The sequence below is a fragment of the Drosophila erecta genome, unplaced genomic scaffold (genome assembly GCF_003286155.1).
Source record: "Drosophila erecta strain 14021-0224.00,06,07 unplaced genomic scaffold, DereRS2 tig00000055-arrow-pilon, whole genome shotgun sequence".
Taxonomy (NCBI): Eukaryota; Metazoa; Arthropoda; class Insecta; order Diptera; family Drosophilidae; genus Drosophila; species Drosophila erecta.
Window position 1 is genome coordinate 11,118,287 of NW_020825200.1, and position 27,619 is coordinate 11,145,905.

Genomic DNA, 27,619 nt, shown 5'->3' on the forward strand with positions numbered 1-27,619 from the left:
CAATAAGTTAGAACGATTGGGTCAGTGTGAAACTAAATCCTAGATATACTTAATGGTACCATAGATTCGTTGAAAAGTACAAAGGGCATATTATAATTTAAATAAAATTTATTTATTAGCATCCAAAATTGTAAGCTTTGCTTGTCAGAGAATATTTACAATAAATGTACAATATTAAACAAATCATATAGATATAGTCATAATTTTCAAAACTTTACGTATTAAATATGTTTGATGAGGAGGAAGAGGAGTCGGATTGGTCAAAGTCAATTTTCGCATAGGTATTTCCATCCCCCGGGCATGCAGACACGGGCGGAGATTCGCGGGAACCTCTTTTCAGGTATTTAGCTGGGTTTTGGCCGCTACAATGGGGAAGATCTAGGCTGGCGTAGTGCAGCTCCGGCTGGGATATGCGAGACGAAGACCTTGACGGGAAATTCAAATCTTTGATCTGAAGAATGTTTTGTGGTGTACTTGGATCTGTGCTTCGAGAGTCTGCGGCTTTTGTGTTTATATTGAATTTGGTGACTGAGCTGCTGGCGGTGGCATTATCAGGAATCGTATTAACACTCTCCGTAAGTCTATGCGATCGTTCCAAGTTATCTTTGTGAATACCCTTTTGGTACAGCTTCAATGAGATGAGTGAGCTGTCGCTTTTAATTTGAAGAATTTTGTAGCCGGCTTCGTTAAATTTTGTGAAGTCATTCGATTTGTCTTTAATTTGTGTGTAGTCTTCGCTGCTTATCGAATGAACCAATTTCTTTTCCTCATGGCCGCCAATATCCAAATTGTTGTTCTCAGCAACTTTGTCATCCAAATTATTTTGTTTGTCGCATTGCACGGACACCTCACACTCCATATTGTTTGTTGAATGCTCATCGTGGCTGTTACTCTCGACATCTGTTGGTTTCAAGCTACAGGGTGTTTCATTTAATGGGGAGTTCGACTTTTTCTCCTCACATAAGGACTGTTCTTTCCATTTCTCAGCGGATATATTGTATGCACTAATTTTGTTTAAGTCGTGCACTGGTGCTGCTGTTGTGAGTGGTGCGGTGTAGTCTGATATCTTGAGCTTCTCTACTTTAATTGGAAGGCAATTCGAACTGGGAGTGTATGCATTACCGACTGGCTTCATCTCAAGGTATCCTTCCTCGGATGCGTTCACAGTGTTATTTAGTTTGGTTCCATTGAAAATGTCTTTCTGACTTGTGGCGTGCAGAGTTAAGCTGGAGCTATCGGTTCTGGGGGTTTTTGGGAACACGTTTTCAATGTATTTCGGAATTTCATTGTTCTTGATGAATTTCTGCTTTTCCAAATTGGTTGCTTGTGAAAAATCTATTTCCATTAAGTCACTCATTCGGTCTGAGTTTATATGGTTCTTTAGACTAAGGAGAGGAGCACTTGTAGATTTCTTTTGCCGGTTGCTACTTGTGCTATAGCTAGTGCCTTCCTTTGTAATGCTACTCTGACTCCTATTCGCTGCGAACTCATGTTTATTATCCTCCACGAGGACCACTCGCTGCAAGTCGCAACGCGGTATCTTCGACTTGGAACCAACTGAGTAGGCTCGTACGCGATTCGGATTCTGTCCCGTATCATTCAAATGTCCCAGGCGCTTATTAAACTTTAAATGCTCAACTTTGTTTCCTATCGAATACGCACGAATGGGACGTCCGCATCTGGAACAATATGTGATTACATTACTTTGCACAGATTAAGCGAAACAGGTACTTACTGGTTATCAGAGTCCAGATCAAAATCCCTAGCCAGTTTTTCCGACGCGTGCTCCGGAAAGTCAAAGTGTAGAGATCCATCTTCTAACCTTTGCATGTCAACCTTCTCTTTTTCATGGATAGCATCGGTAGGATTAATTGGAGTCATCGGTATGTAGTTTTCGTCACTTTCTGCAGTTAAACCAAACCAATTAATTAATTGCAGTTTTAGTTGAAATATGCTTTTATGCATTACCATTTTGTTCGCTGACTTTGCTAAATTCCGCACTGGCAAAGTCATCAATGTTTTCCTCAGGAATAGCCGTCTCCGATGACCGCGTGCTAGAAAATAAAATTGGTAATTATTGAGTGTTTATTTACTATTTGGCAGTAACCCACTTTAATCTGTAGTGGCTAAAACTTCCGTTGTCGTCGGATTCTTCGATACTAATTGATGACTCTTCAGATGCTGAGCATCTTAATGGCATGGTGAACGTTGGACTATTACTATGCTTGTTGGATGAGTGCGGACGGATGCCAGATATAGTGTTGGATCGCAGTCCATGGTTGGAACCAAAGTACGTTTGATTGCTGGACTCGCTTAGGGTTCCATTTCTGGTCGGTAAGCTGTCGCATCTCTCTCTTCCAAAACCTGAAACACATATGTTTGATTTACGCTGCGATAAAACATTCAAATGAAGTATTTACCATAGTTATGGGGCGAACTGCAGCTCCGCAAATCAAGAGAGTTTTGACTATTTTGTATAACGTTTACGTTTATCGGCTTCGAAGCTTCATTTGCAGACGATGACCGCTTTCTCATGGGCTCGTGACTCAAGTCTGGTCTGTTCTGATAAACATTTATTAAATTCGTGTTCGACTCGGTTTTAGCTGACATAGCGCTGAAAAAAAAAAAACAGAATTATCAAATTTAAACTTGATATAACTTTTTTTTAGGGGATTAATAGGTTAATATTTAAATTAGTTTTAATTAAGAATAAATCGAGATGGGAGTAAAGTACCTCAGTATAGTATTGTGCATATTAGTAGCAACAGCTGCGTTATCCGTTTCCATCCACAGATCGCCAGATCCCAAGACACTTTGACGGCCGAGCTCCACGTAGAAAATACATTGTGGGGATGCATGACCGCATCTGTAATGAAGGCTTAATTTTATTACAATCCCTTTCAGTTCAATGCGACAACTAACCGCCTGATCGTGGTCAAAAGTATTTCAATGCTAGCAACGCGTTCCTCGCCATTGGGAGTCTTATCCGGTCCTATACACACGAATGTCAGGGATTTTGAAGTAAGGCAACAGTGATAGGTTCCGGTGATTCCAACTTTCTCCGAAATACCCTTCTTTTGAATGACAACTTGCCAAACTTGGTCTGTAAAATGATAGAAAGTGTTTAGGTCTATGCAAGCTGGGAGTTTTAGATTGGCATACCATAAGGGGAGTACGCCGTTCCATTCGTATTGGCTATGTTCCTTTGTAGGACGAGTAGTTTGTCCAGCCATTTGCGTAAATCATTTTCGCTCTCGAGAACGATACCGAATCCACCGTCTCTGGAGGAGAGTACAATGACAAATCTTTGCTTTGTGTCCAAGCGGCGATTTATGTTGAAGCAATTCTTCAGATAGATAACCCTTTTGGGCTCGGCTCTTTGCAGGAACTTCTTTTCTGTATCATAGTATTCCAGACGGGCTGATGAATTGCTGGTCTCCTCGTACAGCACGAAAAACTTTTTCTTCATGGTCTTCAGCTTTTTGAGGTAGCCACTCAGCGCCATGCCGTCATCCGAAATTGATGCCATAATTTCCGATCTTACTTCCTGCAAGGCAACGTGTTTATATATAGTATAAGATTTGGCACATAATTCATTTGGATGGCTTTCACTTTCTTGCAGTACATATGAGCATAATTATAATATATTTATTAAAAAAAAACACATGTATTATGGTTTTTGTAATGTAATCCAGAAACATATACCTATGTTATAGGATTTATAAGTGTTTTGAAACATGAGTTTTGTGCGGAACATTTCCATTTGTAAGCATAAACAGCACACAATATTTCCCATGGCCGGAACAACAAATCGCTTTTCACAGCGCAAACACGCGAAAAGCATTCGCAATGTTGGGTGGCAAAAATCCTTGCCGTCTGTCAACATCGAACATCGGAAATCGCAATCAAAACACGCAATTACGTCGTTTATGTCAATATTCGAGTGCAGCTTACGCGGCGCGACTCATTCGAATTAGGATGTACAAGCGATGGAATTCGGAATGGGAATTGTGAATTCATAATTGGCTCACTGTGCTGGCGCTGTAAAGATTGTTTATTTCGTTTTCAGGTTTCTGCGCATTGCATTAAGATAACCGCAGCTAGATGCTCGTTTTATTATACATATATGTACATACATATGTACATATTGGTACGTGCGCGCGTATGTTTGTACATATTTTGTTTTATAGATGAGCATCATAAATATACATACATATATGTACATATATCTGTGGAATTCTAATACATCTTACATACATATGTATCTGCGAGTTATTTTTCCCCGTAAGCATGTATGTACAAACAACGATACATATGGCACACTCTGGTGGTATCATTTACAAACGCACATGGATATGGGAAATAATACCTCAACGACAATGTGGCTGGGTCATGTGTTACCTAAGGCGTCTAGCTGCCCGTATGCTCAATATGCGCGAAATCAGTGTTTACAAGTTATCCGCGCGATACATTTAAGATTTGTATTATTATTGTTCACCAACGCAATTCTTTATTATCAAACCCACATTTATTCGCGATGACACTTTGCTGTTATCGTTATCGCAGCATAGGAATAACAATACAAAGTTGCCATCCCGATCTCTACACCGGTGAGTGTTGCCATTCCGATTTCCACGCCGGCTTATTCGATACTGAGCGAGTTATCGAATGACCTTTTGATTCGTATAATAGTGGTTTGAAAATAGTATAACAGTTTTTTATTAAATAAACATTTTATTTTTATATTTTAGAAAAAATTACCAATTTTTCTTCACCGAAATTAGAAATTCTCTATTTGCTATATTCTTATATGAACAATGAAATAAAATAAAACTAATAAAAAAGTATAAATTGGTTTTTACACCGAACGTATTTAAATGGACCTCTTTTAATATACGCCCCATTTAATAGATATTAAATTAATACAAAACTGTTAATGTAAGTGATAGCTTCTGAAATCTGGGCAATGAAATGACCAAAGCGGTGTTTTGACGATTTAACTAAAGAAAATGAGCTCAAAAAACAAGGATGAGTAAGAAATTACAAAGTTTTGCATATTGATTTTATTTTTTAATGGTTACTATATTTTTAAATACAATTTGAATATTTTATTTGTTGTAATAATTTAACAATACACGCCGTATTGTTGGTAAGCTTTAGTTTTTTTGTGACTGACTAAGGAGGAAAAAGTCGTTTTCTACCGCGTTCTATTATTTGTGTTGTGTGCTTCGTAGTCCATGACTTCCTCATAGATTAGCTCCTTCCACTGCTCCACGGTGTGTTCTCTCTCATCTACACTATGATCATATGGCTCCGGAGCGGGCTGGAAGAGATGCAATAAGTTAAGGGATTACAAACATGCAGTTCTTCGAAATCCAGTTGATAGTAAAGTCACTTACAGCATCCACTTCCTCAGCATCATACCACACATTTATATATTCATGCTTCAAAGCCTCGTCAACAGATATCCGCTGCTCTGGATCAATGACTAGCATTTTACTAAGAAGATTTCTAGCGTCAGATGCCTTCCTGCGGCTATTCTGATTATTATCACTCGGAAACAAGCCATCGGGGAAAAGTCTATCAAATGAGTATCCAGTATATCTAGGACGATTTTCCACATAGTTTCGGACGGTTGGCTGTAACCGCTGCATAAATGAGGGAGATGGTGTACCTAATTGCTCTGAAATGAGAAAAGCGGACGGTCATAAGGAGAATCAAGCCTAACGTAGGCAACAGCTTACCAATTATTTTATTCCACTGATCTATATGATCCGTTCCAGGAAACAGCACACCACCCCTTATCATTTCGCCCATGATGCACCCAACGGACCATATGTCCACGTTCTCTGTGTATCCCATTCCCAAAATGACCTCTGGAGCCCTGTAGTATCGGGTGACCACATAGGGAGTCATCATGAAGGTAGTTCCTGCAGTACGTGCCAGACCGAAGTCTAAAATTTTTAGAGTGCAGTCTGCCTTTACGACTATATTGGATGGCTTTAAGTCCTGCAAACAATTTATTGTTTAATTTTCGTATTCGTTTGATGATATGTGCATACTGTACTCTGTGAATAATTCCTGCTGAGTGTAAATGTTTTATTCCGCACAACATTTGGTAAAGCAAATAAGACATTCTGTCGTGATCCAAGTCCATTTGGATGACCTGGCAGAGATTAGCATCCATCAGCTCCATGACAAGGTAGACATCCTGAAACTCCTCCAGGTTCCTTTGAGGCGTAAAAGCATTAAGTAAGCCAATTATCTATGGATTAAATTCTTTTTTTTAATAACAATTTGCAGTTATAGGGCCGAGTTTTTTTACGTTTTTATGGTTAACAAGCTTCATTAGCTTGAATTCCCTATATGCTCTCTTGGCATGGGTTACATTTTGGAATGGTCGAGATAGTTTCTTAATCGCCACATTTTGCTGGGTAATAGTATCGTAAGCGGCGCTGTAATGCATTTAAAATGAAACAAATTAGTAATTTTATATATTTCTTCTCACCTTACCGAATCCTACAAATAAAGTATAACGGAGCGTTACAAAAATTACTCTCCCAATAAATTATAATTCTTTTTTAACTGTCGCAAAGGAAATATAAGTTAAGATCCTATCTATATAAATATCTGCATTGTTTTTGACTAAACGAAAGATATTATATAATATAATACACAATATAATATTTTGTATTACTTATGAAAAGGGGTGGTTAACATGTAACAAAATATTGAGAAGCACTTACCATACTATTCCTTGGGCACCAGATCCTATAGGCCGTAGGTTAATGTACCGACTGTGGATGGTGAAGTTGGTGTCTCCCACCTCGACGGTGTAGTGTTGGTGCTGAGCTGTCGTCATTTTTCACTGATTTTATTTATTACTAGTTCAGAGCAAGGAGCATATCGGCCTTTGGATGTGGGTAAATAAGATAAATCAATACGAGCACTCGGTTTCAGTAGGATTATTAGTACGATTTTATATAAGGAGCACAGACCCCCGTCTGTATGGCTCCATTTCCAAATGGGTGGAGGCAGTTTTCAGAAAACTTCGTCTGCGACTGAGATTAGGGGGTAGGAAAACATGAACTTTGCTGGCCTTATTTCGGCAGAATGTTAGGGCCATTAAGTGGGCTTGTTGTCGCGAGGGCTGAAATCTACTGGATAGTGTGTGGCGACTTTGTTGCCAAACCACGAGCAAAAATATCGAGTTCCTTAAAACAGATACAATTGCATAACGCAGTAACTTATTTGAGCCGCCTTCGAATGGGGAACCCCTCTATTTGTAAGCATTCAAATGTTTGCCGGACAACACGAATATGGTTGGAAAAACTCCCATCAGATATGTTCAACTGTTTCGTTCTTCAGCAAAGTGTTTAACGGCACGCACAGAATAAAACCGATTTAAAATCGATATGTCGGCTTAAATATACAAGTACGGAATGTTGGACCACAGCGATGTACATAAGTTTATATGTATGCATGCCGTTGCCTGTGTAAATATGTACATACACACGATTTGTATACTGGTGAAAACTGTAAACTTCTACTGGTATACATATGTAAGATGTAAGCGACATACAAACATATGCACATACATACATTCACACAAATGTGGGTCGATAATTTAGTAACTTTTCAAACTATCTCTCAGATAGAAGATATTCCTCTTTTTCATACATCGAAAATGCGTTCGTTTGTGTTGCAGATAATAAAGCGGTGTTCGCTTCGGGTAGTGTCGATATGTAAACGTTAGACATTTGCGCATACATAGGTACATACACAGTAGTAGTTGACATTTTATGTTAAATATCAATAATTTTTTCATAACCGGCACAACTGTAATTGGTTTCAATCGATTATGACACGTTTGGCAGAATTGTTTTGGGGAATTCGCTATTTGATGTGAATGGAACGTAATAGAATATTTATTTACCATTTAACGCAGAAGTACAAATTTTCTTGTGAAAATATAAAATCGATTTTTTTCTATTTTATTCTACACACTGGGCACTCAAAGTGGCGAGCATTTTAAGCTATGTTAATTTATTGAAATTTAAGAACCAACTATCTGCGGCACTTTCGCATGAGAATAATTGTACATGGATACAATACAATATACGAAAATCTATTGGAATATTCGATCACAACAAAGTTATTTAAATCGGTGTGACCAGATTGCAGTAGGACCAAAACCACAAACGACTAAAGTCAGCCACTCGACTATTTATTAAAATCGGGCTAAACTAGCGTTTTAAAACCTTTAAAGAGTTTACTGCTTATAAAAAAACATATACCCCTGCATATAGTTAAATACAGATACTAAACGCAGTAGGTGCTCTGTTCCATTTCATCGTTTCAATCATTGTGACTCCTTCGCTCGATTTATCGAGTATGCATCAAATGACGAATGAGAAATGCTGTCATCACTAACAATAAATAAAAACAAAAGAATTGAAATATACAGCGATATGAAGACGGTTGGTTTTTAGGTGGTGATGATTCATATAAGCTAATAAGTAATAGTTTTACTTTTCTTGTTGCAGTCATCACCAGCACTTAAATACCTCTTGGAGAAGGATGTGCAGGTGTCGAAGCATTTCGTTGTAGCCGTCTCCAATCTGAAATTCTTCAAATCTCTGCGGATCCACAGTAGGTTTCTGGAAATATCATGCGATGGAATAGCCTGGTTCGCCTCTTGGATTGCGTTCATCTGGTTGCTCAGTTCGAAGAGCTTGTATCAAATGCAAGTCAATATGCTCTTCGGCTTGATACTCGATGTGGTTGTTGTGGCTGTGCTGAAGGCGCTCGTTCGTCGAAGAAGACCGGTGGCCAGCAGGGATATGCTGACTATTGGACCCGATAAGTTTAGCTTTCCTTCGGGCCACGCCTCCCGGGCGTTCTTCGTGCTCCTGTTCTTCGCCAAGCTGTACCCGCTCCACATAGTTTTCCTGCTACCGGTCACAGCCTGGGCTGTTAGCGTGGCCATCTCACGGCTCATCCTTCAGCGTCATTATGTTTTGGATATATGCGCTGGAGCAGTCATCGGCGTATTGGAGGCATTAGTCATAGGGCTTCTGTGGGTCAGCGAGGAAACTGCATTTAGCATTGTGGGCTTTGTTACCGAGGAAACTGTGGACAGTATGGAGTAACGCCAAGTTACGATTGGAACACCGAAAGCAATAGATAATCCCTAGATCATTATAAATGCTTTAACCAAATACATTGTTAATGCTAAAGAACTTCGACTAGTTTTCCTCTCTGAAAATTGTACTTCAAATGGCACTGAAGTCATCGTACCATAATCTTTAAATAAAATTAAATAATAATTTTATTTTAATCTAATACTTACTCGCATTTTATTGTCATTCAGATTACTATTTCTAAAAAATTATATTGTAAAAGAAATTTTTTCTTAATATTAGCACTCCTAAATATATCGATTCATCGATAAGGAGTCAACAACCCCAACGACTTCGTCGGGGGATGAAATGTTGTATGCCATATAAAGTTTTCGCGAAAGGATAAATACAAAAATATTTTCGGATTCGTTGGCATGTCAATTGAACTATTGAAATAACGAAAGGCTTCATATTGTTAGTTACGTTAAGCAATATGAACAAATATTCTGCATTTATCGTGTGCTTTTCGGTCCTACTTTTATTTACAAGAAAAGATGTGGGGAGCCATAATGTGGACTCCGGAATATATGGGTAGGTATTTCTACCCAATAGCGAAAGTTTCAATAAAAACAGAGGCATTATACACTTCAAATGTGGAGCTAAAAATGTTTAATGCATTTCAAAATGTCCAAACATTGTGTATACCCGAATAAAGAAATCGTTAGACGCCATTAGTTCGTTAAAATTTAATTCAAAATGTAATATTTGCGTGTAGTTTCCAGCAATCATCAGGTATCTGCCACATTTACAATGGCACTATCTGTCGGGATGTCTTGAGCAATGCCCATGTTTTCGTATCCCCCAATCTCACCATGCACGACTTGGAGGAGCGTTTGAAGGCAGCATATGGGGTAATCAAGGAGTCCAAGTGAGTATAATAGTAATTCAACATTTCATAGCTAATTCTAAGTGCATATTTTTAGGGATATGAATGCAAATTGCCGCATGTACGCTTTGCCCAGCTTGTGTTTCAGTTCAATGCCAGTTTGCAGGACTCCAGAGCGCACGAACCTATTGTACTTTGCCAACGTGGCCACGAACGCAAAACAGCTGAAGAGCGTCAACATTCGCCGGAAGCGAACCAAGTCAAAGGACATTAAAAACATAAACATTTTTAAGAAGAAATCCACCATCTACGAAGATGTGTTCAGCACAGATATATCGAGTAAATACCCACCAACCAGGGAGTCTGAGAACCTAAAACGCATTTGCCGCGAGGAATGCGAACTGCTGGAGAACGAGCTGTGCCAGAAGGAGTATGCCATCGCCAAACGGCATCCGGTCATCGGGATGGTGGGAGTGGAGGATTGCCAGAAGCTGCCACAGCACAAGGACTGCCTGTCTTTGGGCATTACCATCGAGGTGGATAAGACGGAGAACTGTTACTGGGAGGACGGGTCGACCTACAGAGGAGTTGCGAACGTCTCCGCATCCGGAAAGCCATGCTTAAGATGGTCTTGGCTGATGAAGGAAATCTCTGATTTTCCTGAACTCATCGGTCAGAACTACTGCAGGTAATTATTTCATTTTGTAATGTACGCAAAATATTTGATCATTTTGTAACCTTTGTAGAAATCCTGGAAGCGTTGAAAATAGTCCTTGGTGTTTCGTGGACTCCTCGCGTGAACGCATAATCGAACTTTGTGATATTCCAAAATGCGCGGATAAAATATGGATTGCCATTGTTGGAACGACTGCAGCTATCATTTTAATATTTATAATTATATTTGCCATAATACTTTTCAAAAGAAGAACAATCATGCACTATGGAATGAGAAATATTCATAATGTAAGTTAACATAGCAAAGTATAAAACAAACTATTACCATTTTCCTTTCAGATCAACACACCCAGCGCCGATAAAAATATTTACGGAAATTCGCAGCTCAATAATGTTCAAGATGCTGGTAGGGGAAACTTGGGAAATCTAACAGATCACATTGCTCTGAACTCCAAGCTCATCGAGAGGAATACTCTACTGAGGATAAACCACTTTACTCTGCAGGATGTCGAATTTTTGGAAGAGCTGGGCGAAGGAGCATTTGGTTTGTAATTTTGATAATCTGGGGACATACTTCTATATGCAATCGTTATAGGGAAAGTTTACAAGGGACAGCTCTCGCAGCCCAATAAGACCACCATAACAGTGGCCATTAAGGCGTTGAAGGAAAACGCCTCAGTGAAAACGCAGCAGGACTTTAAGCGCGAAATCGAACTAATCTCAGATCTGAAGCATCAAAATATAGTGTGCATATTGGGTGTAGTGCTGAACAAAGAGCCCTATTGCATGCTGTTCGAGTACATGGCCAATGGCGACTTGCACGAATTCTTGATCTCAAACTCACCCACCGAAGGCAAGTCCCTATCGCAGCTGGAATTCCTGCAAATAGCTCTTCAAATCAGCGAGGGAATGCAGTATCTGTCGGCCCATCATTACGTTCACCGCGACTTGGCAGCTCGCAATTGTCTGGTCAACGAGGGTTTGGTTGTGAAAATATCCGATTTTGGACTATCCAGAGACATTTACAGCTCAGATTACTATAGGTAAGACGTCGGATATATCAAGCTTGCAGTTAGAAACAGCAACAATAAGTGTAATGGTTTTCATTGCAGGGTTCAGTCAAAGTCGCTTTTGCCCGTAAGGTGGATGCCCTCGGAATCGATATTGTACGGAAAGTTTACCACAGAGAGCGATGTCTGGTCCTTTGGCGTCGTTCTTTGGGAAATATACAGCTATGGAATGCAGGCAAGTCCCTCAAACTTGATATAAACTGGCAATATCTGACGCTATGTTCCCATTAGCCATACTACGGTTTTAGCAATCAGGAAGTAATCAATCTCATCCGTTCACGGCAACTGCTTTCCGCTCCGGAAAACTGTCCCACTGCTGTCTACTCCCTTATGATCGAGTGCTGGCATGAGCAGTCAGTAAAACGTCCAACATTCACAGATATCTCGAACCGTCTTAAAACTTGGCACGAGGGCCACTTTAAGGCTAGTAATCCAGAAATATAAACGTAGGATTTTACACATATGTATTTTCAACGAATGGACTGTAAAATAAGTAGGTTTAAGAATTTAATAAAATGAAAGATATCAAAAACCTCAAGAGTGTTGGGATGTTTAGGAAGAACCGATTGATTTTCGTTTATATTATTTTTTTTTTTGTAACTTTATTAAGTGAGATTTGTTCGTAATAACCATATGGTATTTAAATGTTTTTGTGCCAATCAGACAATTCTATTATCCTGTAGCAATGCCCAGGGCAACGCCACCGAAAAATGAAGCCAAAAATATGTGGAGATCGTTGACTTTTGGACCCTCCTCATCGCCAATCAGTTTGGTGTACCATTTCGCCACTTTCTTGCTGTTTCGGGTTAAGAGGCTTTCCGCCCTGTCTAATTGATTGTCCACATATCGTTCGGTCTGCAAATAAGAGTCAGCATATATATTAGGTAAATCTAAATGTGTCGTCTCAATTTTACCTTATCCTTCCAATTTTTTTCACGACCCAGCGAAGCTTCCACTTTATCGGCAAGTTTATCCACGCTCTTATCCAACTTACTCCAATTTATTTTTATAAGCCCTTCTTGGTGCGCGATTTCAAGCAAGATTATGCTGCCGCCCACGGCAAAGGCAGCAAATTTGCCTATCTTCATTGTCGTATATCCTGTGACCCTGAAAAATATTTATATTATTGGTGATAAGAACAAATTACCCAGACGCCAGCTAATTTGAATAGCTTCTATTGATTTATTAATTCAGCAACTTATCATTTGGTGCATAAAATATACAACTCCATAGCCGAATTATCTATTTTATCCTTATCTGATTAATGACTCATTTCCCTAGGATCTTCTTTCACTTAAGTTCTTTCCTTTTTTAGGAAGGTCCTTTATGTATTCCTCCAACAAAAACAATCTTTCATACATGTATATACATAGGTAAATATTTGCAATACATGTAGCAGCAAAGCATTCAATTTATTATTTTAAACCAAATCTCTACTGACTTATATACTAGTTATAAAATAAAGTATGCAAACAATTAAAACTTCAGACATCAGAAATTCGGCTTTCCTAAAATTTAACTTAATGTGTTGCAATGATATAACCACATACCATCCCGATGAGACGCCAATTAGCATCTGCGAATATGCTGAACGCTGGCCAATATCGCTAAAAACTTTCTTTAAAAATTCCGAATAATTAGTCATTTTTAAAATTAGATGTCGACGTTAAGATGCGAAATTCTGACGGTCTAGTTTACGTCAATTTAACACAATAGTATATGCCTGTCAAGATAGCGCCAATTTTGTCATCTCTTTTGGGGTGTGTTTACTGGAATTTGGAATCGGAACAACATATGTTATAGGGATTATAAGAAAAAGGGTAAGCAAAATACTTGGTGGCGATTAGTGGAAAAAGTAGTCAGTTATTAAATTTTTAATAGCATCTCTTAGTACACCAATAAGGAGCGAAATTAGAAACAATTTTAATAATTTAGCAGGTCAGAGTGACCGTGTTCTTGGTCAGCTGATTTTGTTCACAAGCAAAGCAGATTTCAGAATTTCAGCATTGTTAACAATGCAGCTAAAGATTATTTAGACTTAGACTATTATTAAAAGACATTTTAAGAAATGTATTTTTAATCTTACCCTTGCGACCGCTTAATATTTTGGACAACTTTATCGATTGGCAAATTTTAAGATCTTTTTAATAACTGCCTAGTTTTTACCTCTTAGTAAAAAACTAATCAATTTTTTTATCCACTTTTAGATTTGAAACCTTCAAAATTTTCTTGAACCTTACCACCTTAATTATCAATTTCAGACAAAAACCCAAAGTTCGAATGAAATCTACAATACAAAATGTACATGAGTTTATTTAAAATAATTGTTAAAACTACTTAAATAAATATCATACAGTATATTTACAAATTCGAATAGATTAGCCAATTACTTAGCAATTTTAATTACTTTGCTAAATCACCAAGAATTATAAGTCCGTAATAAGCATTGATTACAGGTATGTTGATTCACCTGAAATAAAAGAATAAAATATTATAAATTAATTTAGTTTAAGCTTATTCGTCACTAGCACAAAATTCATGAAACTGATGGATATACAACAAAATATTATGAATGAGTTATAAGCAGTACACTTTTGATGATGATGAAACACACAAAAGACAGATTCTGCTTCAGGATCTTTATGAGATATATTTTCCAACAGCGACAGTTCGAAGCTAGACAAAATTGTCGAAACTCGACAGTTCGAAGATAATTTTGTTAAATGAGTTCAGAACAGCACTAGAAATGGCCAAAAACACATATTGACATACTTATGAAGCGGTGAGGGATGTTTGATGAGAATCGATGCTGATTAAGGATTGCCGGTTAGTTGACCATTCGAGCCGCAGACATGGGCTCCCACTCACCTATGTACATTAAATTCTAAACAGGTGTGCAGAGCCCAGCTGTAACCGATCGGTTCCCCGTGAAAGGAAGTGGATCTCTGTAAGCCTGTCTGCTAGTATACTCGTAAAAGTCTTGGGGACATATAAATCCAGTTCTGGTGGCTTCGTATTACACATCAAAATTAAGAGATCGTTCAGCCAGAAGTCTTTTAAATCGTCTCGGGTGTTTATTCTGGCGAAGTCAATAAGTCAATAAGAATATAAATGTGTGGACGACATATAAAGACTATCTCTTTTAACATCTGACAAATCTTAATTTGAATAGCATTAATTACATATAAAAACCGATAACGGTCAAGAAATCAATTGAAGCGAAACTCTCAGTAATTTAAAAGTGAAATTAGAACGAATGTTCAGTATTACTCGATTAAAACAGATAGATTTTAGTGAGATCTAGTCATTGAGAGCATAGTGTGCAGCAAACTCACCGGATTCCCAATCTTCCTCGCCTTCTTCGGTACCACAGTTGAATTTTGGAGAGGATTGTTTACATGTGATGTATGAATTGTAATTGATGTTCTTACTTTCGTTTATACTTCGAGTGTCAGAGGTGATATGAACTTCACTATTCTGCCATTTGATTAAATCAGTTTTTTTAATGGACGGTTGATTAAATATATGATTTTTTTTTAGTTCCTCTTTTGTGGAATCATTCAAGCTTGGTAAAAGAGGTTTGCTATTAGGCTGTTTGCGTTTAGACGCTGTCGAAGTATTTTTTGAATTGGTTGATGTGTCGTATTGGATTTTAGTCTACGAATATTAGATTTATAGATTAAGCATATTTTCTGCGCAAAACCAGTTTTCACTTACAACTATATCCTTATGATCCAACGGTTCTATTGTTTGACTTTTCGCTGTATTATCATTGACGATCGCAGTTAAGACTTTTTTTTCGGGAAAGCAGTTTGGAGATACACTGTCATAGTCTGATCTTTCAAAATTTAAAACATTTTCATTTCTCTCTTTTTCAGACGGTTCAGTTTGAACATCGTTACTAAATTGTTCTGCCTCAAATACGATTGAAATCTGAAAAGAAAATCACATTTCATCATCAAATCCATGTTGTAATCAGAATCTTTTGAATTGCTTCGAATGACCGTACCTTGAATTCCTCTGAAAACGTTTTATGTTCTCTGTCTTTATGTACATCATCGATTTCTGATTTACCTAAAGTGTGTATATATTTGTTAACTGTTCCATCGGACTCGCAAGCTAAAGAGAAAGCTTATTAAATCGTTTATTGGATGAGTGATATTTAATATGCTTACGTGAATAATTTCGCACAAAAAATGTATTTAGCCAAAAGTGACAAATGATTTTCTCTGGTGATTTTTGTGTGAGTTCGAATTTTACATCACCGGAAACTGGTAAAGATGGTTTAATGGTCAAAACAAATGATTTTTTAAAATCAATCTTCCAGGTTTTCTGTTTCTGCAATTATAAAAAGAAGAACAATTCAGAGATTAGATATGATTGCGTGTTGGAAATAAAGAATCACATAAAATAGAGATTTTAACTTCAGTTTCCATTCTCTAAGGATCTAAGGTTGATCATTGAATTAAAAATCAATGAGTTGAAACCAACGCATTGGCTGTATACTTACATCTGGCTCTGCATTTTCTGTGGCAGAGTCGTGTAATACAGATACTGAACATTGTACCGTGCCTAAGTTTTGCAAACAACTGGACTCCGAGAACCGTATTTCACATACCTGAGATACAAAAGGCATTTTAAATTTTGTCTGGATTGCGGCGCTACTCTTCGGAATACTCACGTTAAGGCTTATTTTCGAATATGGAACACTTGAACAAACTAGTTTGGAAAAATACTGAACATATCGACGCTGAGATGGGATTGTCACACCTTTTCGGTCCTTTGTACGTTTCTCATCATACCACGCTAATGCATCATCAGCGGATTTTTGAAGTCCACTGAACACTAAATATGCACAGATCATGGTACCTTAAATGAAATCAACAGGGTTAGTAGTGGCCCTACAAATATCCAACCATTGAACAGTATGCCAAGATATTTTATGAACTTTCGCCCAAAATAAGGAACCGTTTCTTACCGGTTCTGCCTTTTCCAGCTTTACAGTGCACGGCTACAACATTGGACGAATCTTCCTTGAGCCATAAATCAACATCCATGCAAAATCGTTGTATTAACTCAATCGTTGGAGGGTTATGGTCTTCGAACGGTAGAACAGCTACTCTCTGTAAAACAAAAAAAAACATATTTTACGCTGCTAAACAAAGAAAATAGTTTTCCTCAAATTACCCCGTGAAATATAGCAACGTCGTAACTACGCTCTGAGCATAGGTTATATATTTTGTAATGCCTGCCATGATTCTCTTCCAAAAACTTAAGGACATCTTCCATTCGGTTTCTGTATAGGCGCTCTAGTTTATCCGTTGCTGGATACCCCATGGCAATTATGTTATCACAAATGTCTGTAGGCAAATAATTAGTAAAGTTAGTCGTCCAATGATTAGTGCTGATTCAAATGCTTACATGTTAAATCCAAATTGTATCCTTTTTCATTGTATCGTATACGTTGTTTACTCACTACCTTGCGTATCACGTTGGACATTAACGAAATAGTGTTGGCCATATTTGTAAGGTTTAAAGACTTGTCTTTTTAAATTAGATTAGCTGCTACCATTCAAATCTATGTGGGAACCAGTGCTTGTCTTCTATTTACTCCATTTCAAAGTGTACGTTCTGAAAGGAAACCAAAGCGCACACATATATTACAATTTGGGTGCCTTTTTATGAATACGTGCTATATTAAAATTAATTTTATTAATTCCTAAAGTGACAAGTTCTAAGGGAAGTTTGAAAACTAAGTATTGACTCATTGCAGCTCAGTTCTCTACTGGGAACTGAATCCTTAACCTTTTTACTGCAGACAGTTTGCTAATATGGTCAATATATGAGTTAATAATAATATTCTAGAGTGATATATGGAACTAATAATGGGCTTGTTAACTTGATCAATTTGGGTTATTCTATATAAAATATAGTTTTTACTCGGGTAAGATATATTCCTGTTTGCTGTTCTTGCTTGGATACATATTTAAGCTTGTACATACACATACATAAGTGCAATCTCTATAGGAATAGTTCTCTACTTGATTTGCTAGAAACAGGTAAAGAGTTAACTTGAGTTCGGTTTATATATCCACAAATATCCTTAGCACAAATATTCACACAGGCACATACACCCACACGCATACACAAACAGGCAGGAATTTGAGGCACACACGTGAAACATACTTACATGTATCGGCTATTACTATCAGAGATAAACAATATAACAAACTTCCTCTTGGCATAATACATTCAGATTGGTTGTCGAATGGTCCTGGTTGTGCTTAACAAACTGGCCAATAGGGTTTATTATTGAAGCCAACGTACGGCGATTTCAATTCGAATCCGAGTAATTAAATGGGCTTTTCGATGGGTGAAAACCAAAATCACAATCCGTTTTAGAAACACCGAGCAGTAATTTCGAATTACTTAACATAGCGACTGATTTGGCAACTGTTTTTGGTTTTATCTCGCCGAGTAGACACACTTTTTTGACAAACTGTTTGCGAATGGTGGTATGTATTGTAGTTAGAGCACATATGCATGTACAGAAATATGCAGATATGGATGACGGGCATGTGCACATATATGCACCGATTTTTGTGCATTTATGTACATATTTGTTTAAACAAAAACATAGTCACAATTCCACAGACATTTTACACATTTACACTATCAGCACCACACGAATATATGTGTCTACTGTCTCACGCATATGTATGTGCATATGGGTATGTTTAAGTCAATAAGCTTAATGTTCCAACCGAGCGGGTTCTGGGTACTGCATTTCAAAAGCTATCACATGTTTTACTATAAGCCACGAAATTTCAAATAAAACTTTTCAATTATGTGTAAAACTTAAACAGTAGCGCTCATGCTCTATTAAATGTATTATTAATTTATGAAGCGTGAGATCCACAGGGTGTTTACGGCTAGCGATACCACTACAAGATTTGAGAAAATGTACATGATTGCTATCGAGGTGCGTGCGGCCCTGTCGATTAAATTGTGTATGCAAAAACTATCGATAAGCTATCGATGGAACTATTTATTTTTTAAGTCATGCGGCTTTATACATAGTTTAAACATGAATGACTTTATAAACAATATGTAATTATCAATCCGTTTCTTTTCGTTTGTTTTATTATTAGAATAAACATATAGTTGATTACAAATGAATCTATTTTTATTGAAGATGCAATACAGCCAATACAAGTTAACCGTGTTTCACCTATCGAAATCAAACTTTGCATCAGCTATTCCATTAAAAACATAATTTCTTGGAAAAACTAATATGTTTTTGTTATTTTTGGGGTCGCATAAGATAACAAGTTTTCCAAATGCGAAACTTTTTTCTGATTTTTAACTTTTTTTTCATAGGTTGACCAGTGAAATTCTGAAATAATCAGTTTAAGGAATACCCTGAATGTAATCCACGCTTTCCTTATTAACAATCGATAAATGTGCAACAGGTTTTTATGGGATTTCGATTCATTGCACATAAATATGATTTGGACTTCGAGCCAAAAAATTTGGGTGAATTATATAAAAAAAATGAGGAAACAACATTTGTGACAATTTAAAAATTATATTTACATTCTAAGGCTTATTTTTTTCCGCAAAACTGATCCTTAGTACAACTTAGAAAATGTTTCCCCTGTTACCTTTATTGAAAGAGGTACTTATAACTCGACTTGAATAAAACATAAATTGGGCGAAACATTAGTAATATAATTTAGATAAAAGTCGAAGAAATAAAAAAACAAGAGATTTGCCGTGTTAACCAATTTTTCATTTATTTGTCTCTTTTGTTATTCGTTTAAAAAGTTTCTGCAGTCATTCGTTCAAATATATAACAGCCCCTTGGACTAACTAACTAATCGTCGTTATCATAAGTATTGCTTTGCTATGTTTTGAACTTTAAGCAATAAATCTGAAAGTGGCGTTAAGGGATAATCCATGAAGTAAAATAACATTAAAACTGGTGCGCTTAAGATAGTCGCTTGAAGCATTGGCTAGATTTTTGCGGTTTTGACCCAACTACAATAAGTTATACATTTTTATAGTATTCTTCTTAATAGGTTAAAAGTTAGATCGATTGAAAAAAGTCATGCAATATTTCTTACCAAATATAAAGTCAATGATCTGTTTGTTAACACTTGGCTGTTATTGCTTTTTAGGTTTTCGAGATCCAGAAAACAAAGCAGATCTTTAAAAACGCATTCTTACCGATTTTGGACATCTTACTGCTTCATTTCGTAGGGTTTATTTGGTTGGTTGAAAGAGGTTCTGTAAAAATGTTGTAGACCAATTATTCTGCGAAAGCTTGTATGTATACGAGAAACTGTTCCGCATTTCCTTTATTAAAATTGCGTACTTCTAGATTTTGGTTTGACGTTGTTCGAGTCTTAGCGTATTTTTCTTACTAGTTGTCTACGTTATAACTTAGATTTTACATACGTGCTTGCAATTGTCATGTTAATGGTTATTCGTAAAATAAATAATGAAGAGACGACGACTATCAGTTTGTTGTTTTTTTTTTTCTTTTGTTGATGTGGGGGTGTGGGAATTTTTTGGACGATCGAAAACGATCGAATGCTACGATTTTAAATGTTTGAGTCTGCGTTTTACGGTCGCACTTAAGTTATTATTTATTAATCTTTACTCATAGGCAATCCTTAAGCAGCTATGAGTGGTGTTGTCATTAGAATCGATGGTTTCCCACCGGCGAGCGAGACCTAAAGCGTCCGGCCGACTGACCGCCAGTGCGTCCGTAGCTGGCGCTACTACCGCTGCTGTACCGGCTGCTCTCTCGTCCACCGCCGTAAACTTCGCGACGATTGAAGCCACTGCCGCCTCCCTCTCTGCCATTATAGCTGCTCGCTCCGGATCGGCCGGAGCTATAGCCCCGCTCCGTGTGCCGGCTCGAGGATCCGCTGGATCCGCGCTGCCGAAAACCACCACCGCCGCTCCCACCGCTCGTGATGCTGTGCCGGCCGAAGTCGCCGCGTCGTCCTCCCCTATCCATTGGTCCGCCACGCCTACCCTGGCGTGGCCGCCCCTTTGATATCTCCACGCGCAGCTGGGAGCCCAGCAGCTCGGATCCGTTCAGTATGTCGCACGCCTTTTCGGCGTCGTCGCGGTGCTCGAACTCCACAAACGCAAAACCCGGCGGATTGAAGGCTATCCACACCGAATTCAGCTTGCCGTACTTTGTGAACTCCCCTTCCAGATCGTCCTTTTTCACCTTGTCGGTCAGATTGCCGACGTACACCCGTGTCCCGCGCTGATCACCCATGCTGGACATCTGAGTTCACTGTTTCTGATTCGTTTTCGGAGATATCCTGCAAATCGGATAGCTGCCTTGAAAAATAAATAATCAATAAGTTATCACCACCGGACAATTTAGCGTTTGTATCTATATCAAGTTTTCAACCAGGGTGGTTAAACTCGTTGCAAAAATGCTAATTTTCAAAAAGAGCCTTGCATTTGAAACGCTGAGACTGGGAATATGTTGGGATATATTTATACTTTAGTAGCCCCTTGAAATAAAGGGACTTCCCATTGCACTAGTGACTTTAATTTATAGTAAATTTTATAATTTTTTTTTTTTAAATATATTTGTTATTATAAAGAGTTATTATTTATTTTAATTATTTTTGACTTCATTTAAAATAAAGTGTTTGTGTTAGTAAAGTATATACATAAATGAACTAATAAAATAATAAATTCATTTTTAATGATTGCCAGCAACTTTTTCTACGCTGTTTGAAGCCAAAAAGTTCATAGCTTAGCGATTAAATATACTAAACCTCAGCAGTGTTGATTAAATAAAAAGTTTTTATAATATATTTAATCTTGAAGCTCACGCTACGGGCAATAACAATAACTATTTACTAAAAAGAGATTGGTCTTATTATTTGGAAAGTCCTTAAAAAGAAGTGGATTTCGGTAAAATTTTTATTTATTTCTTCAGTCTGGAATATGGTATTCCAATAGTCCTATGAATGTGTTCAATTCCATCGTTTCTGTTCAGACAAATTTCGATAGAGCTCTATGTGTGTATTGGTTTTGATTAGTGTTACCTTGAGTATTTACGGAAGTCGCATAATAACAAAAAGTTGCAAAGTTGTTTAACTATTTGAGAGATATAATGGCAGATATGGAGATACAAAGTAATAAAATGTCGATAACGGAGGAGACACAAGTGGTAACTTATCATTAAATATACAAGTTGCATTCTTTTTGTCTTGAACATGAAGTGCATTGTTTTAATGCGCAGTAAAGCAATGTTTGTACATACATATGTATATACATCTATATATGTATGTATATATATTCATAAATATAAATGGTTATTATGTTAAAGCGCTAATTTTCAAAATCGATTTTAAGTTCGACTTATCGGATCCGCATTTTTTCGAATAAGAATATTGAAATGAAATTGTAATAAGTTATATTTCGTATTACATTTATAAACAGACGCGCAAAGAGTGCGGGAAGAGAGGACGAAAGCCAGGAAGAAAGACGTCTACTGAAAAATTGGACATCAAGGCCAAACTAGGTAAGACAAACATCTTACACTTCTAACACTCAAAGAATGTCATTCAGTATATTATTATAATTTCCGGACGCCACACATGTTATTTACTATGAAAATTAATATTACGTGTATTTTCTCTTGCAGAACGCAGCAGACAAAGTGCTAGGGAATGTCGGGCGCGCAAGAAGCTGCGGTATCAGTACCTGGAGGAATTGGTGGCGGATCGGGAGAAGGCTGTAGTTGCTCTGCGTACCGAACTGGAGCGCGTCGGTATATAATTTATCAATCCACGTCCAACCAATTTATTTATTCCCATCTTTATTGCAGTTAATTCAATGGAATAACCAATTAGGCGAAAATAACACTCCAACCAACAATGACCAGTTACTTCAGGAACTCGGAATCCTCAAACAAGAATAACCTACATTTAAATTTTTAGCATAAGTATATGACTTTTATAATAAATGCACCACAGTTACAATTTATATTATTATGGAACCCTTGCACATTTTTGTCACTGACAATATTTGTTTTCACAACTCTTAACGGACTTTAAATTTGTAGTTATCAATCTTTGCCTACCGTAGTGATTTGTTCAGTGATTAAAACTAAATATAAATATATTTATGATAACCAAAAACAATATTTGTTTATTAAGGGAGTGAATCCAATTGGTATACTGGAACATTGATAAGTGGAACGATAATTCTAAGGGTTCGATAAGTTAGTCGTGAAAAGCCTATCAGTGGGTTCTCCCATCTCTCCATCGGCATAAAAATACAGAATAATCTAAAGAATAAATGTAAACATAAGCAGCGTAAATAGTTATTTAATTACCAAAAGCTTGTACTGTAAGCAGCGCCTACATATGTGCCAAAATATTCTCACTAACATCAGAATCTCCAAAAAGATATTATGGCTTTGAATGGATTTTTAGAATTCTTCCAAAAGGGCAAAGTATGTTAGTTCAATAACAAAACCATATGCACTCGATATATTTGCCAACTTATTTACAGACATTTAGGCCAAAGAAGCCCTTTGCCTCAGGAACCATTAGGTATTCCTTACATAAGCAAGCCCAGGCCAGTTTGCAGTCCGGGATTAATCTGCGGCAAGTGGTGCGTTTGCCACAAGGGGAGAATCTCAACGATTGGCTAGCCGTGCATGGTGAGAATTATAAATTATATGACGTATATAACATATATCGTAAGCCAAACGTGGTACATTTCAGTTGTGGACTTCTTCAATCGCATAAACTTGATCTACGGAACTGTTTCTGAGTTTTGCAACGAAACTACCTGTCCCACGATGTCTGGCGGTTCTAGATATGAGTACTTATGGGCCGATGGAGATCTGTAGGTCCAATAAGTGATATTCCGAAGCGCATAAGCTTATGTAGTTACAATTTCAGATACAAGAAGCCTACCGCCCTTTCAGCGCAGAAATACATTGAGCATTTAATGGACTGGATTGAGACACAAATTAACAATGAAGCTGTTTTTCCAGTGTCCACGGGTAGGAAATTTTTATTTTGGGTCTCTTCGGTTAAAAGAACGCAGAGTCTATATAATCTATTTATTGGTTTTCTATACTTATTCTATAATTAGTATCGCTTCTTCATTTCAGATGTTCCTTTCCCAAAGAACTTCTCAGCAATAAGTCGTAAAATTTTAACCCGTCTGTTTCGTGTTTTTGTCCACGTCTATATTCACCACTTCGATCGTATTGTGAGCATTGGAGCTGTGCGTATTACTATATAGTTTCTCCAATCAACTCAATAAATTGTTAAATGTTTCCAAATTTTCAGGAAGCTCACGTAAATGCCTGCTACAAACATTTTTACTACTTTGTTCAAGAATTTGACATGATTTCGGCCAAGGAATTGGAACCGCTACAAGAAATGACATCTAGAATTTGCAAGGATAAGGATTGAAAGTATTTCGTACTAGATTGTGATGTAAATATATATTGTTTATTACAAAATAAATAAGCGAACATGTCCTTGCTTTTGAGAATTGACTATTTAATAACTAAAGTTAGAATTTCACTTTTTAAGTGCTCTAATTTTAAATGTTGGTATTAATTCTTCAACTATGTGGTATGTTAAGGGTATTCATGTGCTGAAAATTGGTATAATACCGTTCGATAAATTTGGTCTCACCGATGTAAACAGAGTTAGATTTTTTGCTGATTTATTTTAATAAAATAAGCACTGCATAGTATCATCCAAAATGGAGATGGTTGATCCAGATGCACACTTGGTGGCCCTTAAAGGTAAACTTTGGGTGCGTCCAAATTATCGCCAAGGTGTTGATGTTCTTTCCTTCCATAGTTATGCGTTTGATGCGGCCCACTTTGGTGGGACTTGGACCTGTGGTGACCTGCGAGCCCACAGATTTGGTCCAGAGATTCGGCAATTCCCAGGCGAGCGACGGAATAGCAGGTGCCTGTGCGGAGACCTTAGCGGCGGGCCAGGTGCTGCTGCTCCCACAGTCCTTCGGGAGCATTTACCTGGGCGAAACATTCGCCAGCTACATATGTGTCCACAATACCACCCCCAATCCAGTGGAATGTGTCACCGTTAAGGCGGATCTCCAGTCGAACACCACACGTATCAATCTATCCATGCACGAAAACGCAAAGTCCCCGGTGGTATTGCCGCCCGGTGGGACAATCGATGATGTGATTCGATACGAGGTGAAGGAAATCGGAACCCACATGTAAGGGGCATAAGTACTTGTTTTCAAATCGCCCATCAATATGTTCAATCTATGCTTCGTAAATCTGAAGATACCATGTAATATACTCTGTTTCAGTCTCGTCTGCGAAGTAAACTACTCGACTTCGGCGGGCTATGCCCAATCCTTGAGAAAGTTTTTCAAGTTCCAAGTGCTTAAGCCACTCGATGTGAAAACCAAGTTCTACAATGCGGAAATCGACGAAATCTACTTGGAGGCTCAGATCCAAAACGTGACCACCAGTCCCTTCTGTCTGGAAAAGGTGGAACTTGATGGTTCCGAGGATTACTCCGTCACCCCATTGAACACTCTGCCAAATGGGGAATCTGTGTTCACGGTGAAGCACATGCTGCAGCCCAATAATAGTTGTCAGTTTCTGTATTGTATCAAGGTAAGATGAGTTGAGCTCCAGTAGCTAAACTAAATCCTCACAATTTCGTATGTTACGAGCAGCCCAAAGGAGATATTGCAAAGAACGTAGATACCCTGCGACAATTTAATAATGTGGGAAAACTGGATATTGTCTGGAGATCGAATCTGGGCGAGAAGGGCAGACTTCAAACCAGTCAGTTACAGCGATTGGTAGGGATACAAATGTGTAAAGTAGATTCCAAATAATTTTCTTATTTTTTTTTTAGCCATTTGAATGCAAAACACTCCGCTTGGAAGTATTGGATGCGAAAAACACAATCAAAATCGGCACGATATTCACCTTCAACTGTCGCGTGACGAATACCTCTGAGCATCCAATGAAACTGAATGTACGTCTGGTTGCAAAGTTTTCGGCTGATAGTCAATACACGGGCTGTGCTGATTTTATGCTGAATCTACTGCAAAGTGGTGAATCTGCCGAGTTTCCTTTGTCCGTCTGTCCATCCAAATTGGGACTCGTTAAAATATCACCCTTGGTACTGACCAACACGCTCCAAAATGAGCAGTTCACCATTGAAAATGTCGTCGATGTTTTCGTGGTTAATTCGGACTACGATAATGATCCCACAACCCATCAGAATAAGTTAATTCGTTACGAAAGTGCTGCAAGCTGTTTAACTCAAAAGCAAGTTCAATTACAAGTTGTATAGATGTATAAAGGTGTATTTAGAATTCATGTTAGTGTAACATGGGACTTCATTTACGTGATACATTTTGTAATTAATGTTATTCTTTGTAAATCGCTATACTTTAATAAGAAAAAAGGTCATAAATAAAATTATTAAATATATTTGAATGGTAAAATACATTAGTAAAATGTTTAGAAATATTTTTATTATAAAAGTCCGGATAGTATCGCATTTAATTTAAATAAACAAACATACAATTTTTGAGCAAATTTTTTATAGTTGCAAGTATTTCTTGGAACTTCTGCCGCGGTCACACTAGTCCACTTTTTAGATCACAACACTAGTACTTGAAATGTTACGAAATGTGTGCACATTTTCCACGCATTTTGGAAAATGCTTTTTTCAAGCCCAGCAACCAGTTCGCGGAATGGCGGGCCATTCTAAATGGGCCAACATCAAGCACACTAAAGCACTGAAGGATGGTGCCCGAGCTGCTCTGTTTGCGAAAATTTCGAGGCAAATTCGAATAGCCATTCAAGAGGGCAACTCCGCGGATCCGGCAATTAATTCCCTCTTGCGGACGGAAATAGAGAGAGCCCTCAAGCAAAACATGCCCAGCGGTACCATACAAAATACCTTAAACAAATTCAAGACCAGCAAAGTGCAACTCAAAAAGTATAGGCTCGATATCAAGTACAAAAGAAACGTTTACCTTATATGCATTTTCTATACTGACAACTTTTCTGGCGTTAAAATGGATGCGACACCGATGATCAAGAAGGCCGGGTAATATCGCAATTTGCAATACATTTTTTTGAATTAATGTATTTTTTATGTTTCTAGAGGCGAGTTCACGGATGTTGGCAACCTGTTTGAGGACTTTGGATTGATAGAAACTCGCTATGATACTTCGAAACTTCTCAACGAATCCAGTTTGGAGGATAAAGCCACTAATGATGCTATAGAGTTAGGCGCCGAAGAGATCGAAGTAGTTGACAACGCCGATGGCTTCGTGAATGTATGTTGGTTTTATTAATTTTTATTTTATATACAATGTATTTCCCAAAATTGTAGTTTCTATGCAATCCACTGGTATTAACTAGTTTGAGTAGAAACTTGGAAAAGGTTGGATACACCGTAGAAAACAGTGAACACATATTTTCACCAATGGTAAAGCGGTATAATAATTCAATTATTCAATGTGGTTAAATAAGAATTATCCTTTAGAATGTAGTGCAATTATCACCCGAAGACCAAAAGGCATATGACGTGTTTATAGGAAAACTGAGAAACATCCCAGGCTTAGAGGATATCTATGATAATGTTGAACAATTATAGCTTGTTGAATAAAACGTTTATGATTTTCCTTACTGAGTTTTCACTCTTCAAACAGAAAGATGTTAAATATTGAGTTGAAAATGCCGTGCGCAGTGCTTACGAATGCTGTTATTATTTAATTAATTTTTTTAGTGCCTTAGAAATGAATAAAAAAATAAATATTTTATCACCAATTTAGTACAATGT

At 37.6% G+C, this 27,619-nt stretch overlaps 11 protein-coding genes across 17 annotated transcripts; 6 read left to right on the forward strand and 5 right to left on the reverse strand.

The window, feature by feature from the left end:
• Window positions 1-95: 95 nt before the first annotated feature.
• On the reverse strand, window positions 96-4,608 carry LOC6542588 (insulin receptor substrate 1). 4 transcript variants are annotated; one of them, XM_026978293.1, is made up of 10 exons: window positions 4,402-4,603; window positions 3,706-4,041; window positions 3,163-3,547; window positions 2,923-3,103; window positions 2,735-2,866; window positions 2,421-2,614; window positions 2,112-2,364; window positions 1,969-2,054; window positions 1,736-1,904; window positions 96-1,679 (listed from the first exon to the last, which is right to left on the reverse strand). In XM_026978293.1, exons 3-10 carry the CDS (start codon window positions 3,527-3,529, stop codon window positions 215-217), a joined length of 2,847 nt encoding a protein of 948 aa, XP_026834094.1. In that variant the 5' UTR covers window positions 3,530-3,547; window positions 3,706-4,041; window positions 4,402-4,603; the 3' UTR covers window positions 96-214. The 4 variants fall into 4 exon arrangements, with proteins under 4 accessions (XP_026834094.1, XP_015014986.1, XP_001969422.1 ...); XM_015159500.2 differs by lacking the exon at window positions 3,706-4,041 and having other exon boundaries at window positions 4,527-4,608; XM_001969386.3 differs by lacking the exon at window positions 3,706-4,041.
• Window positions 4,609-5,057: 449 nt separating this feature from the next.
• Window positions 5,058-8,325, reverse strand: LOC6543257 (stress-activated protein kinase JNK). The gene is made up of 7 exons (XM_001969387.3): window positions 7,937-8,325; window positions 6,747-6,911; window positions 6,326-6,455; window positions 6,068-6,265; window positions 5,745-6,009; window positions 5,400-5,683; window positions 5,058-5,323 (listed from the first exon to the last, which is right to left on the reverse strand). The coding sequence occupies exons 2-7, from the start codon at window positions 6,860-6,862 to the stop codon at window positions 5,198-5,200; spliced, it is 1,119 nt and encodes a 372-aa protein (XP_001969423.1). The 5' UTR covers window positions 6,863-6,911; window positions 7,937-8,325; the 3' UTR covers window positions 5,058-5,197.
• Window positions 8,326-8,379: 54 nt separating this feature from the next.
• Window positions 8,380-9,242, forward strand: LOC6541094 (phospholipid phosphatase 6). Its single transcript, XM_001969388.3, has 2 exons — window positions 8,380-8,480; window positions 8,547-9,242. Exons 1-2 carry the CDS (start codon window positions 8,418-8,420, stop codon window positions 9,150-9,152), a joined length of 669 nt encoding a protein of 222 aa, XP_001969424.2. The 5' UTR covers window positions 8,380-8,417; the 3' UTR covers window positions 9,153-9,242.
• Window positions 9,243-9,426: 184 nt separating this feature from the next.
• On the forward strand, window positions 9,427-12,286 carry LOC6543154 (tyrosine-protein kinase transmembrane receptor Ror). Its single transcript, XM_001969389.3, has 8 exons — window positions 9,427-9,713; window positions 9,898-10,050; window positions 10,106-10,696; window positions 10,755-10,971; window positions 11,023-11,227; window positions 11,279-11,726; window positions 11,796-11,928; window positions 11,985-12,286. The coding sequence occupies exons 1-8, from the start codon at window positions 9,616-9,618 to the stop codon at window positions 12,195-12,197; spliced, it is 2,058 nt and encodes a 685-aa protein (XP_001969425.1). The 5' UTR covers window positions 9,427-9,615; the 3' UTR covers window positions 12,198-12,286.
• A 37-nt stretch (window positions 12,287-12,323) lies between these two features.
• On the reverse strand, window positions 12,324-13,513 carry LOC6541398 (FUN14 domain-containing protein 2). The gene is made up of 3 exons (XM_001969390.3): window positions 13,304-13,513; window positions 12,668-12,860; window positions 12,324-12,608 (listed from the first exon to the last, which is right to left on the reverse strand). Exons 1-3 carry the CDS (start codon window positions 13,396-13,398, stop codon window positions 12,426-12,428), a joined length of 471 nt encoding a protein of 156 aa, XP_001969426.1. The 5' UTR covers window positions 13,399-13,513; the 3' UTR covers window positions 12,324-12,425.
• Window positions 13,514-14,041: 528 nt separating this feature from the next.
• Window positions 14,042-18,754, reverse strand: LOC6541174 (phosphatidylinositol 3,4,5-trisphosphate 3-phosphatase and dual-specificity protein phosphatase PTEN). 3 transcript variants are annotated; one of them, XR_001448618.2, is made up of 12 exons: window positions 17,944-18,754; window positions 17,175-17,384; window positions 16,941-17,113; window positions 16,732-16,876; window positions 16,435-16,622; window positions 16,264-16,371; window positions 15,929-16,091; window positions 15,763-15,872; window positions 15,471-15,686; window positions 15,089-15,410; window positions 14,622-14,832; window positions 14,186-14,223 (listed from the first exon to the last, which is right to left on the reverse strand). XR_001448618.2 is itself a non-coding variant. In XM_026978991.1 (11 exons), exons 2-11 carry the CDS (start codon window positions 17,272-17,274, stop codon window positions 14,204-14,206), a joined length of 1,545 nt encoding a protein of 514 aa, XP_026834792.1. In that variant the 5' UTR covers window positions 17,275-17,384; window positions 17,944-18,754; the 3' UTR covers window positions 14,042-14,203. The 3 variants fall into 3 exon arrangements, 2 of the variants coding, with proteins under 2 accessions (XP_026834792.1, XP_015014985.1); XM_026978991.1 differs by lacking the exon at window positions 14,622-14,832 and having other exon boundaries at window positions 14,042-14,223; XM_015159499.2 differs by lacking the exons at window positions 14,622-14,832; window positions 15,089-15,410 and having other exon boundaries at window positions 14,042-14,223; window positions 17,944-18,753.
• A 1,332-nt stretch (window positions 18,755-20,086) lies between these two features.
• Window positions 20,087-21,253, reverse strand: LOC6543017 (RNA-binding protein Rsf1). Its single transcript, XM_026979097.1, has 2 exons — window positions 21,156-21,253; window positions 20,087-21,097 (listed from the first exon to the last, which is right to left on the reverse strand). The coding sequence occupies exon 2, from the start codon at window positions 21,058-21,060 to the stop codon at window positions 20,458-20,460; it is 603 nt and encodes a 200-aa protein (XP_026834898.1). The 5' UTR covers window positions 21,061-21,097; window positions 21,156-21,253; the 3' UTR covers window positions 20,087-20,457.
• Window positions 21,254-21,793: 540 nt separating this feature from the next.
• LOC6541319 (REPTOR-binding partner) lies at window positions 21,794-22,794 on the forward strand. 2 transcript variants are annotated; one of them, XM_001969393.3, is made up of 4 exons: window positions 21,794-21,963; window positions 22,236-22,317; window positions 22,441-22,562; window positions 22,624-22,794. In XM_001969393.3, the coding sequence occupies exons 1-4, from the start codon at window positions 21,907-21,909 to the stop codon at window positions 22,714-22,716; spliced, it is 354 nt and encodes a 117-aa protein (XP_001969429.1). In that variant the 5' UTR covers window positions 21,794-21,906; the 3' UTR covers window positions 22,717-22,794. The 2 variants fall into 2 exon arrangements, with proteins under 2 accessions (XP_001969429.1, XP_015014411.1); XM_015158925.2 differs by having other exon boundaries at window positions 21,796-21,963; window positions 22,441-22,566; window positions 22,624-22,781.
• A 194-nt stretch (window positions 22,795-22,988) lies between these two features.
• On the forward strand, window positions 22,989-24,311 carry LOC6541769 (MOB kinase activator-like 3). The gene is made up of 6 exons (XM_001969394.3): window positions 22,989-23,253; window positions 23,313-23,463; window positions 23,528-23,651; window positions 23,708-23,811; window positions 23,923-24,038; window positions 24,104-24,311. The coding sequence occupies exons 1-6, from the start codon at window positions 23,212-23,214 to the stop codon at window positions 24,227-24,229; spliced, it is 663 nt and encodes a 220-aa protein (XP_001969430.1). The 5' UTR covers window positions 22,989-23,211; the 3' UTR covers window positions 24,230-24,311.
• Window positions 24,312-24,409: 98 nt separating this feature from the next.
• LOC6541938 (probable trafficking protein particle complex subunit 13 homolog) lies at window positions 24,410-26,254 on the forward strand. The gene is made up of 5 exons (XM_001969395.3): window positions 24,410-24,570; window positions 24,629-25,016; window positions 25,113-25,425; window positions 25,488-25,616; window positions 25,673-26,254. The coding sequence occupies exons 1-5, from the start codon at window positions 24,528-24,530 to the stop codon at window positions 26,114-26,116; spliced, it is 1,317 nt and encodes a 438-aa protein (XP_001969431.1). The 5' UTR covers window positions 24,410-24,527; the 3' UTR covers window positions 26,117-26,254.
• Window positions 26,255-26,384: 130 nt separating this feature from the next.
• Window positions 26,385-27,465, forward strand: LOC6541874 (probable transcriptional regulatory protein MYPU_6240). Its single transcript, XM_001969396.3, has 4 exons — window positions 26,385-26,881; window positions 26,939-27,113; window positions 27,170-27,265; window positions 27,323-27,465. Exons 1-4 carry the CDS (start codon window positions 26,448-26,450, stop codon window positions 27,431-27,433), a joined length of 816 nt encoding a protein of 271 aa, XP_001969432.2. The 5' UTR covers window positions 26,385-26,447; the 3' UTR covers window positions 27,434-27,465.
• The last annotated feature ends 154 nt before the right edge of the window (window positions 27,466-27,619 follow it).